The 15,399-nt window shown below is 39.2% G+C and overlaps 2 protein-coding genes across 2 annotated transcripts in view; one reads left to right on the forward strand and one right to left on the reverse strand.

Moving 5' to 3' along the window:
• The window catches only part of LOC105032468 (putative DUF21 domain-containing protein At3g13070, chloroplastic), an 85,411-nt gene extending 74,217 nt beyond the window's left edge, over positions 1–11,194 (forward strand). The window contains exon 15 of the mRNA XM_010906923.4: positions 10,906–11,194. Within this exon, the coding sequence (XP_010905225.1) occupies positions 10,906–11,166 (261 nt within the window). The 3' untranslated portion in view covers positions 11,167–11,194. The remainder of the gene's footprint in view (positions 1–10,905) is intronic.
• Positions 11,195–11,299: 105 nt separating this feature from the next.
• Positions 11,300–11,671, reverse strand: LOC140853124 (uncharacterized). Its single transcript, XM_073247225.1, has one exon. The coding sequence runs from the start codon at positions 11,669–11,671 to the stop codon at positions 11,300–11,302; it is 372 nt and encodes a 123-aa protein (XP_073103326.1).
• Positions 11,672–15,399: the final 3,728 nt, after the last annotated feature.

The raw sequence follows: 15,399 nt of genomic DNA on the forward strand, positions 1-15,399 counted from the left end.
ATGGGCTATATTAGGTCGTGTACATAGCATGACATATATGAGGCTCCCTATTGCCGAAGCATAAGGGATTTTGCTCATGCGTTCAATCTCCTCAGGTGTGCTAGGGCACATCTTCTTGGAGAGATAAATGCCATGTCTAAAAGGTACTAAACTTTTTTTGGAGTTTTTCATGCTAAACCTTTTTAGCACCTCCTCTATGTACATCTTCTGTGAAAGTCCCAGCATCCTATTTGGTCTATCTCTATAGACTTTAATACCCAGTATAAAGGATGCCTCTCCTAGATCTTTCATGGAGAACTCCTTAGACAACCATATTTTGACTGAGGTCAACATGAAAATATCATTTCCAATTAGGAGGATGTCATCAACGTACAGTACGAGAAAGACAACTGACCTTCTTGAATACATATGGTTCCTCCTTGTTCTTGATGAAACCAAATATTTTGATCACATTATAGAAACGAGTATTCCAGCTTCGAGATGCTTGCTTAAGTCCATAAGTGGACTTTTGCAGCTTGAAGACCTTGTGATTATCATCACTGGATGTGAAATCAAGCGGCTGTTCCATATAGATATCTTCCTCAAGATATCCATTTAAGAACGCCGTTTTCACGTCCATCTGTCATATTTCATAATCAAAATAGGTTGCAACAGCAAGCAATGTGTGGATGGATTTTAGCATAACTACGGACGAGAAGGTATCCTGATAGTCAATGCCTTCGCGCTGACTATAACCTTTCGCTACGAGCCTAGCCTTGAATGTCTCCACATTCCCATCTGCACCTATCTTTCTCTTGAAGATCCATTTACACCTAATAGATACAATACCTTCAGGTGGATCTACCAAGGTCCAGACTTGGTTTGAGTGCATCGAGTCAATTTCTAATCTCATTGCCTCTAACCATTTTTCAGAGTCGATATCTGATATCGCTCCGTCATAGGTCTTGGGGTCATCACCATGAGCCTCATTTCCCGTGAGGAATATTTTTTCTACATCCTCTTGTATGGTACCTAAGTACCTTTCAAGAGGACGGGAAATCCTAGTCGATCTACGAGGTGGAAGAGGTTGTGTTAGGACTGGTTCTAATTGATTGGGTTCCTCAGGTTCTTTAGCTCGTTGCTTTTGGGAGATATTTTCCTTGAGCTTAATTATTCTTCCGATGTCACTATCTTCAATAAACTGTTTTTCAAGAAAAATAGCATGTCGATTCACAATCACATTGTGGTCTTCCGGAATATAAAAATAGTGTCCTAATGACTCTTTAGGATATCCTATGAACCGAGTTCTTAAAGACCTGAACTCTAACTTGTCCGCCTGCTGTCTCTTGACATGAGCCGGACAATCCCAAATTCTGAGATGACTCAGACTTGGCTTCTTACCATGCCATATCTCATACGGTGTGGTAGGAACGATTTTAGAAGGAACCCTATTCAATACATATATTGTTGTCATGAGACAATGTCCCTAAAGAAACTCAGGGAGGTCTATGAAGCTCATCATGGAACGGACCATATCTAATAGGGTCGGATTTCTCCGTTTTGAAATCTCGTTGAGTTGTGGCGTTCCAGGTGGAGTCCATTGAGAAACTATGCCATTGTCCTTAAGATAGTCTAGGAACTCCCGACTAAGGTATTCACCTCCTCGATCTGATCGAAGAACCTTAATGGGCTTTCCTGTTTGTTTTTCTACCTCATGCCTGAATTCTTTGAACTTTTCAAAGGCTTCAGGCTTGTGTTTCATTAGAAACACATATCCGTACCTAGACATATCATCGGTAAAGGTAATGAAGTAGACATAGTTGCCTCTAGCCGGCACATCAAATGGGCCGCATACATCCGTATGTATTAAGGCAAGTAGATCTGTGGTCCTTTCCCCATGTCTCACAAAAGGGAGCTTGGTCATTTTGCCTTGAAGGCATGATTCACAAACTGGATATGACTCGAAAGTCAACGGACTCAATAGCCCGGATTTCTCCAATTTGTTAACCTTGTCTTCCGCTATATGACATAGCCTTAGGTGCCACAGATACCTATCATTTGGACTATCTCTAGGCCTTTTAATTCCTATGACATTCATATTTTTTTCGATATTAAATACAGATACATCAATATGTAGCTGATAGAGACCATTAATAAGAAAATTATTTACAACTTTGTTATTTTCATAAAATATGTTACAATGGTCCTTTTGAAAGCTAATCACATAGCCTTCTTGTGCTAAACATGAAACAGAAATCAAATTTCTACTTGCTGCAAGCACATAATAACAGTCTCTAAGAACTAAATCTAATCATAACGGTAATCGCAGAGGATAGGTTTCCACGGCTACAGCAGCAACTCTTGCTCCGTTCCCGACGCGTAGGATCATATCCCCATCCCTCAGCTTCCTGCTCTCCTTAAGATCCTGCATAGAAATACACAAATGAGCACTAGAACCAGAGTCAAGTACCCAACTGGATGCAGAGGAAACCGTAAGATTAGATTCTATAACGAGCATACCTCCAGAAGGACCATCCTTCTTGTTCTTCAGGATGGCCAGGTACTGAGGACAGTTTCGTTTCCAATGGCCGTCTGAATTGCAGTAGAAATATTTTTCCTTTTCAGCAGCCTTTTTCTTCGGTTCCATCTTCTTCCTTTTCCCATCCACCTTCTGCTTCTTCGCAGACTTTTTCTTCTTTCGAAAAGACTCTCTTGGAAGAAGTCCGCTCCACAGTAAGGACTGATCCTTTTGAACTCTTCAAAGCAAGCTCAGTCGTAACCAACATGTTCATTAACTTAGCCAAGGTACACTGCATCTTATGCATATAGAAGTTCATGATGAACTGACCATATGTATCGGACAAGGATTAAAGGATCACATCAATCTGAAAATCCTTGTCTAAGATGATACCGAGCTTCTCAAGCTCCTCAAGGTCCTTGATCATTGTCAAACAATGATCTTGGACTGACTGCCCATCACGCATTTAAGCCTTAAAAAATCTTTGGCAGGCTTGATACTTGGCTGCGCGACTTTGTTCACCAAACAACTCTTGTAGGTGAGCCAACATTTGGCGGGTAGTCATAATATTCTCATGCTGGTATTGCAAGTCATCAGACATTGCACCCAACACCCAACATGTAGTACCTGGCTTTGTTATCTTCATTCGTCCACTTTTTCAGAGACGCTCTCTGTTCAGCAGTCGGACGTGCTGGCATGGCAAGTGGGTCCTGGTCCAAGACATGAGTCAGTTTCTTGAAACCCAGAATAATTCTGTAGTTCCTCAACCAGTCCTTGAAATTGGGTCCAGTTAATCTGTGGGTGTCTAGTATTTTGGTCAGGAGGTTGGACGCAGACATGTTTCCTGTAGAAAGTCAAAAATTTCTAGTTAGATTTTATAATTAAACTTAACCAATTTGTTTAGGGGTTTCATTTTTAAACAAATTAGGCTCCCACCATTTTCTCAGATCCCTACACTCCCTAGGTAGAGATGTGAAAATCTTCGTGATTAATGATTTCTAGTGGGTGGTGTGGTCTCACCGACTGGCTCATCACCTCACCTAACAGTTATTGGTGATGGATCAACCGATGAGTGGACAACTCTTGTCCAATGATTCTCTAATCATGGTGCACCCAAAATTTGGTCTCTAATTCATGAAGCTCACCGTGTCTAGAATATTGCTCCAATCCTTAGTTAAGTCAGATCCACCATTTGCACGAACTAGATTCCTGTTTGAGTCCCTCACGTATTCGGAATATTGAGCACAACCCATCCTCTAATCCGTAGCATCCAATGCCTAATGAACATGGTTGCGTCTTCCCGGTGCAACTGAACCACTGTAACCAGCCGAGAACAATCAACCTCGGAAAGGGCCCGCACATCCACAATGGTGGAAGACCTTAGACTTAATATTTTCTTAGGGAGATTTGATTTAGGTCTCATTAAACTTGACTTAACATAGTCATAACAATTATGACTAACCTAGTGACATGGGCTAGCTCGAATTGTTAGCCACCTCAAATCAGAACTGGGTCGACACATATGGTCAGGTAAGTGAGACCGGTAGAAGGGATATGCCATTAACTTGACAAGAATGCATTCGAGTCGAGTAGCTCCCAATTAAAAATCAATCGGTCGCATCTGCCCAACTTACCTTAGACATCAAATTGTCGAACCAGAATCAATTGGGTTAGTCTACAATCCAGGCTCTGACCACTGAGCCAAATTAGGTTTTAACTTGATCGAGTCACATCTAAATGTGATTCGACCTTGACCTAGACTTAATCCTATTAGGCTGGTCAATTATTAGCTTTCATGATCCCACCTAACCAATTTTTGATTCGGTTTGATCAACCGCTAGACCTAATTGAGCTACCCAAGTCCGAACCCAATTTTATGAAAATGACTTAGATATGAAATTCTCAATTTTAGACCTAATTTAATATCATAAGCTTAATTCATTAATTAAGTCTTGGGTTCATTAACAAAACATGTAAATAAATTCTAGGGTTTCAGGATCTAGGGTTTTGCAGAAAAGTATATTTTGATTTCTGATTAAGGATGAACGCGCAGCACCCCTACACGCCATAAGAACACCTGATTGAATGAGAGGAGAGGGTCTTAAACCCTATTTTGTTCTTATGATCGGACGGCCATGAGGAACACCTTAATCAGAAATATTGATTTGACTACAAAACTAGTTAGATCTAAGTTACATATCACATATATAATTTCAGATCTAACTTATACATGCTTTGCATACATCTCATGTATTAAAATCTGATCTAATTAGCATGCTTTCAGATCTGATACATCACATGTAACATCTGAAAAATAAGATTTAAATTGAACTATTCAATATAAAATCTATTTTAAATAGTTATTAGAACAATTCTACAACTAGTCTAGACATGCAGCAGATCAATCTTATGAATTAATTAAATTTTATTTTTTATTTTTTGATCTGAATACAATATTTATAACATCAGAAAATCAGAGAATAAATTAGATCTAATTTATATTTTAATCACATTAAAATATAAAACTATAAGACTATTCATAGATCAAACTACTAGTCTAGTCATGCATCTCATATATGTTAGATCTATTTAGATTTAATTTTAAATTTTTCTGATTTCAGATCCTGTCACATCTGATGTGACATCTGAAATTCATTAATATCAGATAAATAAAAATAAAAATCAGATCTAAATTAGATCTGAAATAGAGCCATCAACCTGGCTCTGATACCAGTTGAAAGAAAAATCATATTTTTTCTTGTAGGATCTTCCAGATCTAATGAGATCTGGGGCGGAATATTTTTAAAAAAAATTATCCTATTTTATTTCAGATCTAAGATCTATTAGATCTGATTCTTATTATCTGATATTTAATCTAAAATTAAATCTAAAACTTGAGGATTAGAGGAATACCTCTAGGGTAACTAGATTACCCTGTAGATGATCGCAGCAACGCCCGAGGTTCTAAAATAGCCACGCAGTCGCCTGGCCTCTACCGGTATCTACTCGAGCAGGATCTGGATCGTCTTCTCCTCGCAAATCTTTTCTCCAAAAATCAGATCTAGATCTGATCTGCAAGATCTTCAAAAGATCTTCTGAAGCTGGAGCAGCAGCTTCTCGATAAATCCCTATAGCCTTCTGATCAGGGAGCCACCACACCTTGGACAAGCACCAGATGGATGCCCAACCTCTTGGACGTGAAGAGGGGAGGGAGAGGAGCAGAGGGGGCGTGGAGAAGTGGAGGGGTTTCACGTTTTTGCTGGATATTTAGCAGATTCTCTAAACCCTAGGCGCAGACAGGGTTTAAATAGACCCTGCTGCGCCATGTAGTGCCACATCATTCGACCAATCAGAAAATTTTAATTAATTCTGAAAAAATTTTAATTGGAGTGATGTCATCTGATCATATCAGATAAGAACCCCACCAAATCCTCCTACTGTTGGCGCCAACACTAGATAAACACAGTGAGATTGGCGCCCAATAGTTTGAGTCGATCAAGGCATAGAGTCCTCATCTCATGGGACTCTATCCTTATCCACTTGGGGCGCACGCCATATCTGATTATGGCGCCCACTTTGAGGGTAAAATTAGCAGGTGGACACTCCACAAAAACTCTCCAATGACCTCTTGCCAAGTGGCCTTCAGTCCAAGGTCCATGGGTCAACGTTTAACCAATGTCCTAAAACGAAAATGACAGGTGACAAGAATTAGCAGGTGTTGTCTTAAATTCATCTCATAAATTAAGATAAGACTTTTCTGAACTGGACTGGCTCCAGTCAGACTGAGAGAAATCTTCTCAAAGTTCTCTGGATGAGTCAAATCACATTTGACTCAGTCGAGATAGAAAAGATTACACGAGGAGAAAGTTAGGCTCAATCGTGTGCTAGCACGATTTTCTTGAACCTAATTGGATCTAATCCAAATCAATCGAACTGGACTAGCTCAATTGATAACATCCAGATCCTAACTCTTATTTGTGTGACTCAGTTAGGTTCATTTCCGTATGGTAACGAGACATGTCGTGATCTCATCATCGACATCATCGAAACTCCTTTCGATGGATCAGAACTCTTCTGATACAGACAATTTAGAATGATCGATCATCAATATCATTCTAATTGCTTCCAAAATCCATCAGTGATACCTAGCAGTATATGGTGGCAACCCATCAGAAATGAAGACGAACCTCTCAGTGCAGCTACCTGTGTGATTGAGTTCCTCTATAATGAGTCTCGACTGAATTAGGGTTAAGGTGAACTCATCAAACCCAACATCAGTCATATGAATCAATCGATCGATCCAAATTCGATGTGAAACCTTAATGAAAATTTTTTTTTCATTATTTCACTCTGTCATGGCCATGGGCTTAAGGACTCGATCTTTCGATCATCATAGGACTACTCTCATCTATCGAGGTTGATAGATCCCATTTTGGTGCAATCTGGTTCCTACAATGAATATGCTACAGCCAACATACACCTCAGGGTTTCGAATGGTTAGGAGATCGAGTTATGGTGTAGTCAAACTATAACACACTCAAGGTGAATTGTCGATGTACCTCAGGTCAAAGAACTAGACACACAGCTGCAGCATCGAGCTAGTCATCGACGAGAAGGTAGACTTATGACTGCTCGAGGTGGTCACGCTCAGTACTCTCGTTTTCAACAAATACCTGTACTCTCGCTTCGGTGTCTCCACACCATAGACTCAAGACACATCTATCCTAAGGAAGCGATCGTACACCAACTTTCTGGATCGATCACCATCCTCGTGATGATCCTATGGTCAGGAGCTGTTTATGAGTTATATAAATTCATGCCTTAAATTTTCAACTCTTGAAAATATGAATTAACATTCCTACTAACTCAAAGGATGTATCACAGATATAATGTACACAATGTGATAGTAGAATAACCCTTTTATTCATTTATAGTCAAAATTATAAATTTGCCCTTACATTTGTACAGGAATGTGTCAGCCAATCTGGCATCTAGGGCACACATCTAACACATGGTGGCCACCTCACGGCCCTCCGGCAGCCTCCTCACCGCCTTCTCCTCCCTCCTCTCCCCTCTCCTTCTCTCTATCTCTCTTTTCTTAGTTTCTCCCACGGAGGATCATGAAGTCTAAGAGGCCTTCGTGGCCCTCTGGTGCACCGCAGACATCTCCGCCGGCCTCTTGCTCCTTCCCTCCCTCTCCCCCTCTCTATCTCTCTTTTCCTTCCTGGTTCATATCCTATTTCTATGTCAGTTCAGGCCCAGTATGGTCTGGTATAGGGGCGTACTGACTCATCCCGCCGGCTGGCCGGCACGGGGTCCGATTCTGAGTCGACAATCCTTGAGCTAGATGTCAATTCCAAATTTGGCTGGGTGGCTGAATTTCAGCATGAGGTTGTTCCTTACCATGAGGTGTAACAAGCATGATGTGGCTGGTCCATCAAAGTAGCATGAGGTGACAACTTGGTAATAAGTATGAGGTTCCAGCACAAGTATTAGTGGGAAATAAGCATGATAGTGCGAGGTGGCAGTTGCTCAAACAAAGCATGTGGTGGCCTTAATTCTCTAGCATCACAATTTAGTCCTTGAAATTCTCTAGCTTTATAATTTAGTCCTTGAACTTCTCTTGTTCCATTTTAAAGTGCTACTTGCCATAAAACTCGAGTTCTTACTGATATAATTACAATACAAAGGATTCATTTCTATTGTGATCCTAGCATACATAACAATAGTTCATATAATACACATAGGTTGCATATATAAATGATCCTGTTATAGGCTTTAATATGTTGGGATATTACATTTTAGAAGCCAAAGAGATAAATGAATCTTTTAAGATGGTTGTTCTAATCAAGTTTGCAAGTAATAAATCAAGATCTAGGTCTTTTGTATGAAAGATCATAGTACCAGAATCTGGACCTTACAATCTAATTCTGAAGATCTAAATTAGTGCTGACGCATGAATTTGATTTAGATGGCTGGAGTCCATTCTGATCCAGACCATGCAGCCCAGATCTTGGATTATCATGAGAACAATGATGAATTCCTTTAATTTTTTTCCCAAATGAGGGGGATTTTAAGTCTTTTTTCCCCCTTACTTCAGCTTGCCATGGCCAGGCACATGCTGGTGGTGCTTAAATGCTTGACCATGAATACACAATAATGTGACATTTGCTTGAACATAGATATGATGACAAAGGCTTTAAAATGAAAAAGTTCTGAAGAAGTCCTCATCATATATTCTTATTGGTAATATGTCATGATTGGATGCAATGATCAAGATATACAGTAAATCTGTAAGTATCTATGAATTTCTTATTGTTATGAAGCTGATTCTTGGTTTGAAGTATTCCGTATATGGTGCTGTATAGATTTGAACTATTGCTTTAAATTTTCAGAATATTTATCGAAGAGCCTAGGATAATATTGTTAATTTATATAGCAATTAATTGCCATCAATGTCATCAATCTGTGAGTGCGCATGCATATCTGAAAATGGTTGCATCTTTAATATTCAAGCCTATTCTCTAAATGATGTTCCTTGTGAAATAGCTGCAGGTGGATGTTACTAGCTCCACTTCAGTCCATAATCTTTGTTTTCTTTGCAACAAAAACTGCTCAAGTCTTGGGACCCCCATTTTCTCCATAGCTCCATGTGGAACCTGTCAGTTGGCCGTGATAAAACAACAAATTGTTTGTACCAAGTTTAGGTACAGGAGTTGAAATGCCAGGAATATTTTCATAATTAAAGCTGACATAAATTCTGGAGCCTTCTGTATTCCTTTTATCAGTTACCTTTTGTTGGTGACCGGACTTGCTTCTTTCCTCTTTCCATCAATCTACATCTCCAAATTTCTGATAGGTTACCTGCAATCGTAATATGGCCAGTAATTTTTCTCGTATCTAGTGTTTTGCTTTTTGCAGTTGATGCATGTCTTCGATTTTCTTTCAGCTCCATGAAAGGAGGTCTGCACCTAGTTTTGATTTTTTTTTTTTTTAATAATTTGGACAACAATTACCCTTATACTTTTGATAGTGTAATAACATACTAAATTCATGCATTGACAATTATTTTTTTAGTGAAGATCTTCAACATCTAGACTCTTGTAACTTGGATCTTTTTAACTTACATCTTGTTTAATTATAATTGTTTTAATAATTACATCAGACCATATTTAAGGTTTTTTGTCAGTTCTTATGGTCTGAATTCTGGTTAAAGTAAGATTTTAAATCCCACGGAATGAGAGTGTCTTAGTTTCTCGATGGAATAGGATGCTGCCCCATTTTTGCAACAATCTTGGTCATGCATCTCGATAGATATCCTCTGTCGGTCATATATCTCGGTAGATATCCTTTATCTCTTTCCTTTTTTTCTTTCCTTTGTCTTTTTCTCTTCTTTCTTTTCTTTCTTTTTTTTCTTTTCTTCTACCTTCCTTTTTTCCTTTATGTTTTTCTTTCTCTTATCCCTTCCTTTATTTGTTTTTTCCTTTTTCTTCTTCGTGCTCTTTCCTTTCTTTCTTTTTCTTCTTTTCTTTTCTTTTTCTTCTTCTTCTTTCCTTTCACCTTTTTCTTTTTTTTATCTTTCCTCTTTCTTCTTCTCTTCTTGCATGAATGATTTCAGAGTCCCAACCCCATCTCGGTCTCGTTTTCTCATAGGTACGAGATAGGATGGCTGGGGTGGGTAGGACATCCCTTGTCCCACCGGGACTTAAAACCTTAGGTTAAAGTTTCATAATTTGTTCCTAACAAATTGATGCCACTTAGGGGTAGCGTAAGAGCTTTTTGTAATTTGTATAGTTAAATTCAAAATTTAAGTTGAATTATAGAATATTTGTAGATGAAAATAGTTTGTAAATGTAAAGATAAATGAGACATATTCTGCTTAACGCAAGAAAGAGAGCATCCATAGGACTATTTTGGAGAAGAAAGGCGATTAAGACTTAGCACATATAGAGACTTGATGAACATTTAATTTGAATTCTTAATCTCTTCTATGTCCATATTAAACCTATTTGTATTATGAAAGAGATTGCATCGTACCAAATTCACAGTTAGCTTATGATTCAAGGAGTTAAGTGGCCATTCATCAGAATGCTTGATGATATTTTTTTTCCAAGATAACCACTTCTGCTAGTTTAACTTCTTTAGGTGTAATTCTTTCTTCGCTTCACGTCCTGATTCTCCTTGTTCAATTATAGTTAGTGAAGTCGATTTACTTTTTAAAAAAAAGGGTTGCTGAATTCACAGATTTTTTTAAACAGTATGTAAGGGAGCAACGCTTTCATTGTAGTTATCATTTGATTTTAGTGGAGCTTCTTTCTAGTTATCCTACTTGGAGAGTAGAAATCTACTATAATGTTGACTATGCCATTTATTTTCATTGTACCTCACGTGGTGGCTAATATGTGCAGATAATGGAAGCTAATGCCAGAAAAGTCAGCAGAGTCCGTTTTAAGCCAATTCACAATAATAAAGTTGCAGACCTGGAAACAAAAGGTATAAAACGTCTGGTTTCCACCAAAGTTATCAAAAGGAAGACTCCATCTGATCCCCAGGGGAAGATGAAAGAAGGCCACCCTTCTCAAGTCCAATTGCAGGGTACAATGGAAGGCTTAAACTGTTATGTGATTAATAACAATACAACAGATGATCATTATGGTAAAGATAGCTAGTAATTACATTGCACACGGAATCTATCTTTTCATTCCTCTTACATCACTGGAGAAGGATAGGAAAATAAGAAAATAAAAGCAACCACGGAAGTAACGAAAACCAAGGATGGAAATGAAATGAAATCTGAGATTGTTACAGGTGCAGGGAAGTATCAACATCTGTTTCATTGTGGCGAACTGAGCCATTGTCTCTGGGCTCGTTAGGCCACAGGCTCATTGAGAGTGAGATCTCAAGGTCCTCGAATTGAGTGCGATTGCCTTGTGTATCAAGCTGTTGGGATGGAGGAGCTTGGAGAGGCTGGGAAGGACGGATCAAATCCGGATGAAAGAACCACTTGGGTTGCTCACAGTAGGCACCCGGGCTTGGGCGATCCCCATCAGCTGCAGGCACTCTTATGAGCTCTCTTTCTTCCCTCATCTCTTTGACTCTCTGTAGTTGCCTGAATCTCTCCTGCAGGAGGGCAATGGAAGAGTGGACAATCGGGTCATTGTTTTGCCTCCCCATGATGCCAGTGTGAACTGAGACTCCAAAGCACAGTAGCTTGGTGGATGAGAGATGTTGGGATTGATGGGAGTGTCTTTGGTCTTAAGGATCTATCTGAGGGATGGCCGTGCCTATTATTTATAGGGAATGGATGGTGTCCTCTTGCATTTATTTTATATGATTTTGTGCCCTTTGATTGTTCCTGGATGATGTCAATGAGAGAGGAGAATCAACTGAGGAGCTGCTACGGCCAAGAAGGAAAGGCTCTGGGGGCTATCTAAGGAGTTGGGTTAGTGGATGGGAGCAGGAGTAAAGCCACTTTTTGAAAGGGAGATAGGGGTGGGAGCATAGTCCAAGGGAGGGTGGAGGTTAGCATTTGGAGTCGGGTTTGGAGGAGAATATGAAGTTGTGTGATGGGTTTGTCGCCTGCTCCTTGCCTTAAAGAAATGACCTTTTAGTGGGTTTCGGAGGAAAGAGTTATCATCCCTTTTGTTTCTTTCGTTGTTTAGTCCAGTAAAATGTCCTGGACTGACTGAATGACCCAAATGAACCGATCCAGACTGGAGCTTGGACAGTGGTTTGCAATCTAGTCTGAACCATTGCTTTTATAACAGCATCTTTGTTTCACAGTACGGCATCCGCATCCTGGGACCCAAATATTCTGGAGAAGATCTAAAAGAAAATTCTGTATTGCTAAAGTATGCTCTGTAATTTCTAGCTCTTTTTTTTTTTCCTTCTTTTTTTTTTTTGTGTGATGGAAGTTTCGTGGAACCAAACTAAAATGCACCACTCAGAACATCCTCCAAGTGCATACGCTGGGTTCATCTTTGTTCCCCATAGATATCTAAAGGAAAATTTTGAATGCCCTGCGTGCAGTGTAGTTTGGCATATTCATAGTGGTGTGGTTGGTGTTGTTTGTAAATTGACCAGAGTCTTTGGGTACTTTAACCAAATTAAGGTTTAAAATAACAGAAATTATAATGGTTTTGTGTTTCTCTGTTATGTTACCTAAATATGGCATTGGACAAAAGATGAAAGACATTATAAGAGGTTTGTGTAATATTCCGATGGCCCACATGCAGCCATTATTTTTAATCAATACCGTTTCCTTAATAAAATATTTTTTGAAAAACTCAATTTTTCTCTCTTTTTTTGCCCCTAAAAAAATCGTATCAGCTGAAATAATTTTTTATTAGTTGAAGAAGGGGACGATGGTATTGTTTATTTTCGAATTTTTCTGTTAACGTACTGTCATAACAGTTATCATGACAGGTATTATTTCAGGAGCAAGTCACTCGAAATCATACAGGATTGAATACGTAATGGCTGTTCTGATGGTTAATAACAACTTCTGTGGGATATGTTGTAACAAAGTAACATCATTAGTGAAACCTTGAGCCAACCCAGTTCTTAATGAGGCGCGAGGAGATGTTGGGTTTAGCTATGAAAAGGATGCGCCTGATGTTTTCATGCTTTGATGTATCATATGAATGGTCTCCAATCTTGTGTGAGGTGGTGATGTTATGGGTGGAATAAGGACAAAGGGATTGGAAGGCAATAATATTGGGGTTCGATGAAATCCTTAGTGGGGAGTGGGGAAGACCCGGCATGCTTCTAAACTGTAAGCTCGCTCTCTTTCACATCACTCGATTTTCTCTTTTGTCTTGGAGTTATTTGGAGGGGAATGGCATGCTGGTCTTGAGACAAACGATGCTGCTGCTCTTTTGCCATGCTTTTCTTTTCTAGGATGCCCCTCTTTCCTCATATGCCCACTCTGTTCCTTGTCCTACATTTTGTCCAGGAATTTATGTCATCTGTGTTTAGGCCAAGTAAATAGGGCACATACTTTGAGATGATAAAGTGAACCTAAGTATGTGAGTTCATAACAATTGATTTCAACAAAAAAACCTACTTTCTATTGCAAACTGAATTTGCCTAAAATTAGTCAATTGGTTAAATAGAAAAGAATAGCTAATTAGTCATTTCTTAGAGTTGATGCATGGTTTGCATTTGTTCATTTTTAATCATCTCAAAATCCCCCATAATACTGCTGATCTAAGGATGGCTAAAAGGTGTTTAGAGGAAAAGTGGGTGGAACCGGAAAAACCCTGGATTTTTTTTTTTTCTTTTGTTTTCTGTGGTGCTTATGGCCAGCCAACCCCTTCTGACCTCACTCCTAGGTTGAACCTAGGCACACGAGCAAGAACTTTGCAGATGAGACTGCCTATTTGTGTATCACTTTGGAGATAAATTATTGATTAGAACTATTTTATCACATGGACTTTATACCATCCACTAAAATATATATGAAATTATTTGGTGATTCAAAGTTTCAAAACTTCCTGGTTTGATTGATATTCATTTCAAATCCAACGTTTGCTAGATTTTTTTTAATCTCATTGAATGATGTGGCGATGTTTTATTAGATGGTCCAAAATCCACGTGGCAGAATAGTTGTAATCAATTATTTCTGTACTTTGGGATAATTTTGATACCCCAATCATCCTGTCCATGGAAATTGCCATGCAGAAGTGGTTTAACAACTCAAAATTCTTGTTTATGTATGTTGCTGGGTAGGAGGTCTGGAGAAAGAATGAGTTTCCATATTCAGACAACTTGTTGCCTCTTAAAATACTACCAAAATCTCTTATCTCACGCAAGGATTTTATTTCTGGAGGAGCGTATGCTATGCGACGAAGCACTGGTATTTCCACAGTCATCAACTCCATGCATATTTTAGCTATGTTTGATGATTGTTTGAATTGAAAGCGCTACTTTACTTATCCAAAGATATTTAGATATATCGATAAATAGCGTAACTCGGTTTAGGTGCTCCATCATAATTGTTCAAGGTGATGAAATTAGCCATCTGAATTTCTTTTATTACTGTAACTTCACTGTACCATTTTAAATTACCAGAAGTGGATATGCTTACAGACCTTTTGTTTCTCTATTTTCAAAAGAATTCTCCCTCGGTTGAGGCTCATCGACGACGTATCAATCCATGCCAAACAGTTGAGCAATGGGAAAGCTAGCTACAAGCTACAGATCGATGGAGAAAAATGGAAGAAATGGCACAAGCTATTGCTATATCCCATCACCTCCCATTCTAAGAGTCTATGAATTGAATTCTACAACCTCCAATACAAGCCATCAATAATATAAGCAAGGTGGTTCACATAAGCTCCTTCCATTATCTTTCCCCTTGGATTTCCTAGGTCCTTCAAACAAATCCCATAAACATTTTCCTTTCCCTTTTTGAGAGAGAGAGAGAGAGAGAGAGAGAGAGCATCCTCCTACTTCTGTGGCCAAGACCCTGTGCTACTCGTCCTTAGCATGCATGGTGGTGGGGGGACCCCTGCATGCACGCGATCCTGCACCCAGCCCGAGGTGTCAACCCCATCATGCGGGCCAATCGCCTGCGCCAACGCAGCTGCTTTGCAATCATCCAATACAAACATCAACCATCCAACAGAAAAAATACAACACCAACGTCCGACTCTAATAACGCTAAAAGAAAACATTCTAAGCATGCTTCGACACAGATTCCTTGATGCACTAACGGATAAGAGCTATATGACCGAAATGCTTATTATTTATCCGTTGCACTTCACGGACCTTTCAAGTAAACCTCTTTCTATTCCAAAGGTTCCAACTGCAAAGGGAACTTTCCTTGGCTTACTGCCTCATGGTACGCCTGGGCAAGTGGTGGACATATAGTAATTTCAGCATTGGCCAAAAATATAACG

The sequence above is a fragment of the Elaeis guineensis genome, chromosome 13 (assembly GCF_000442705.2).
Source record: "Elaeis guineensis isolate ETL-2024a chromosome 13, EG11, whole genome shotgun sequence".
Taxonomy (NCBI): Eukaryota; Viridiplantae; Streptophyta; class Magnoliopsida; order Arecales; family Arecaceae; genus Elaeis; species Elaeis guineensis.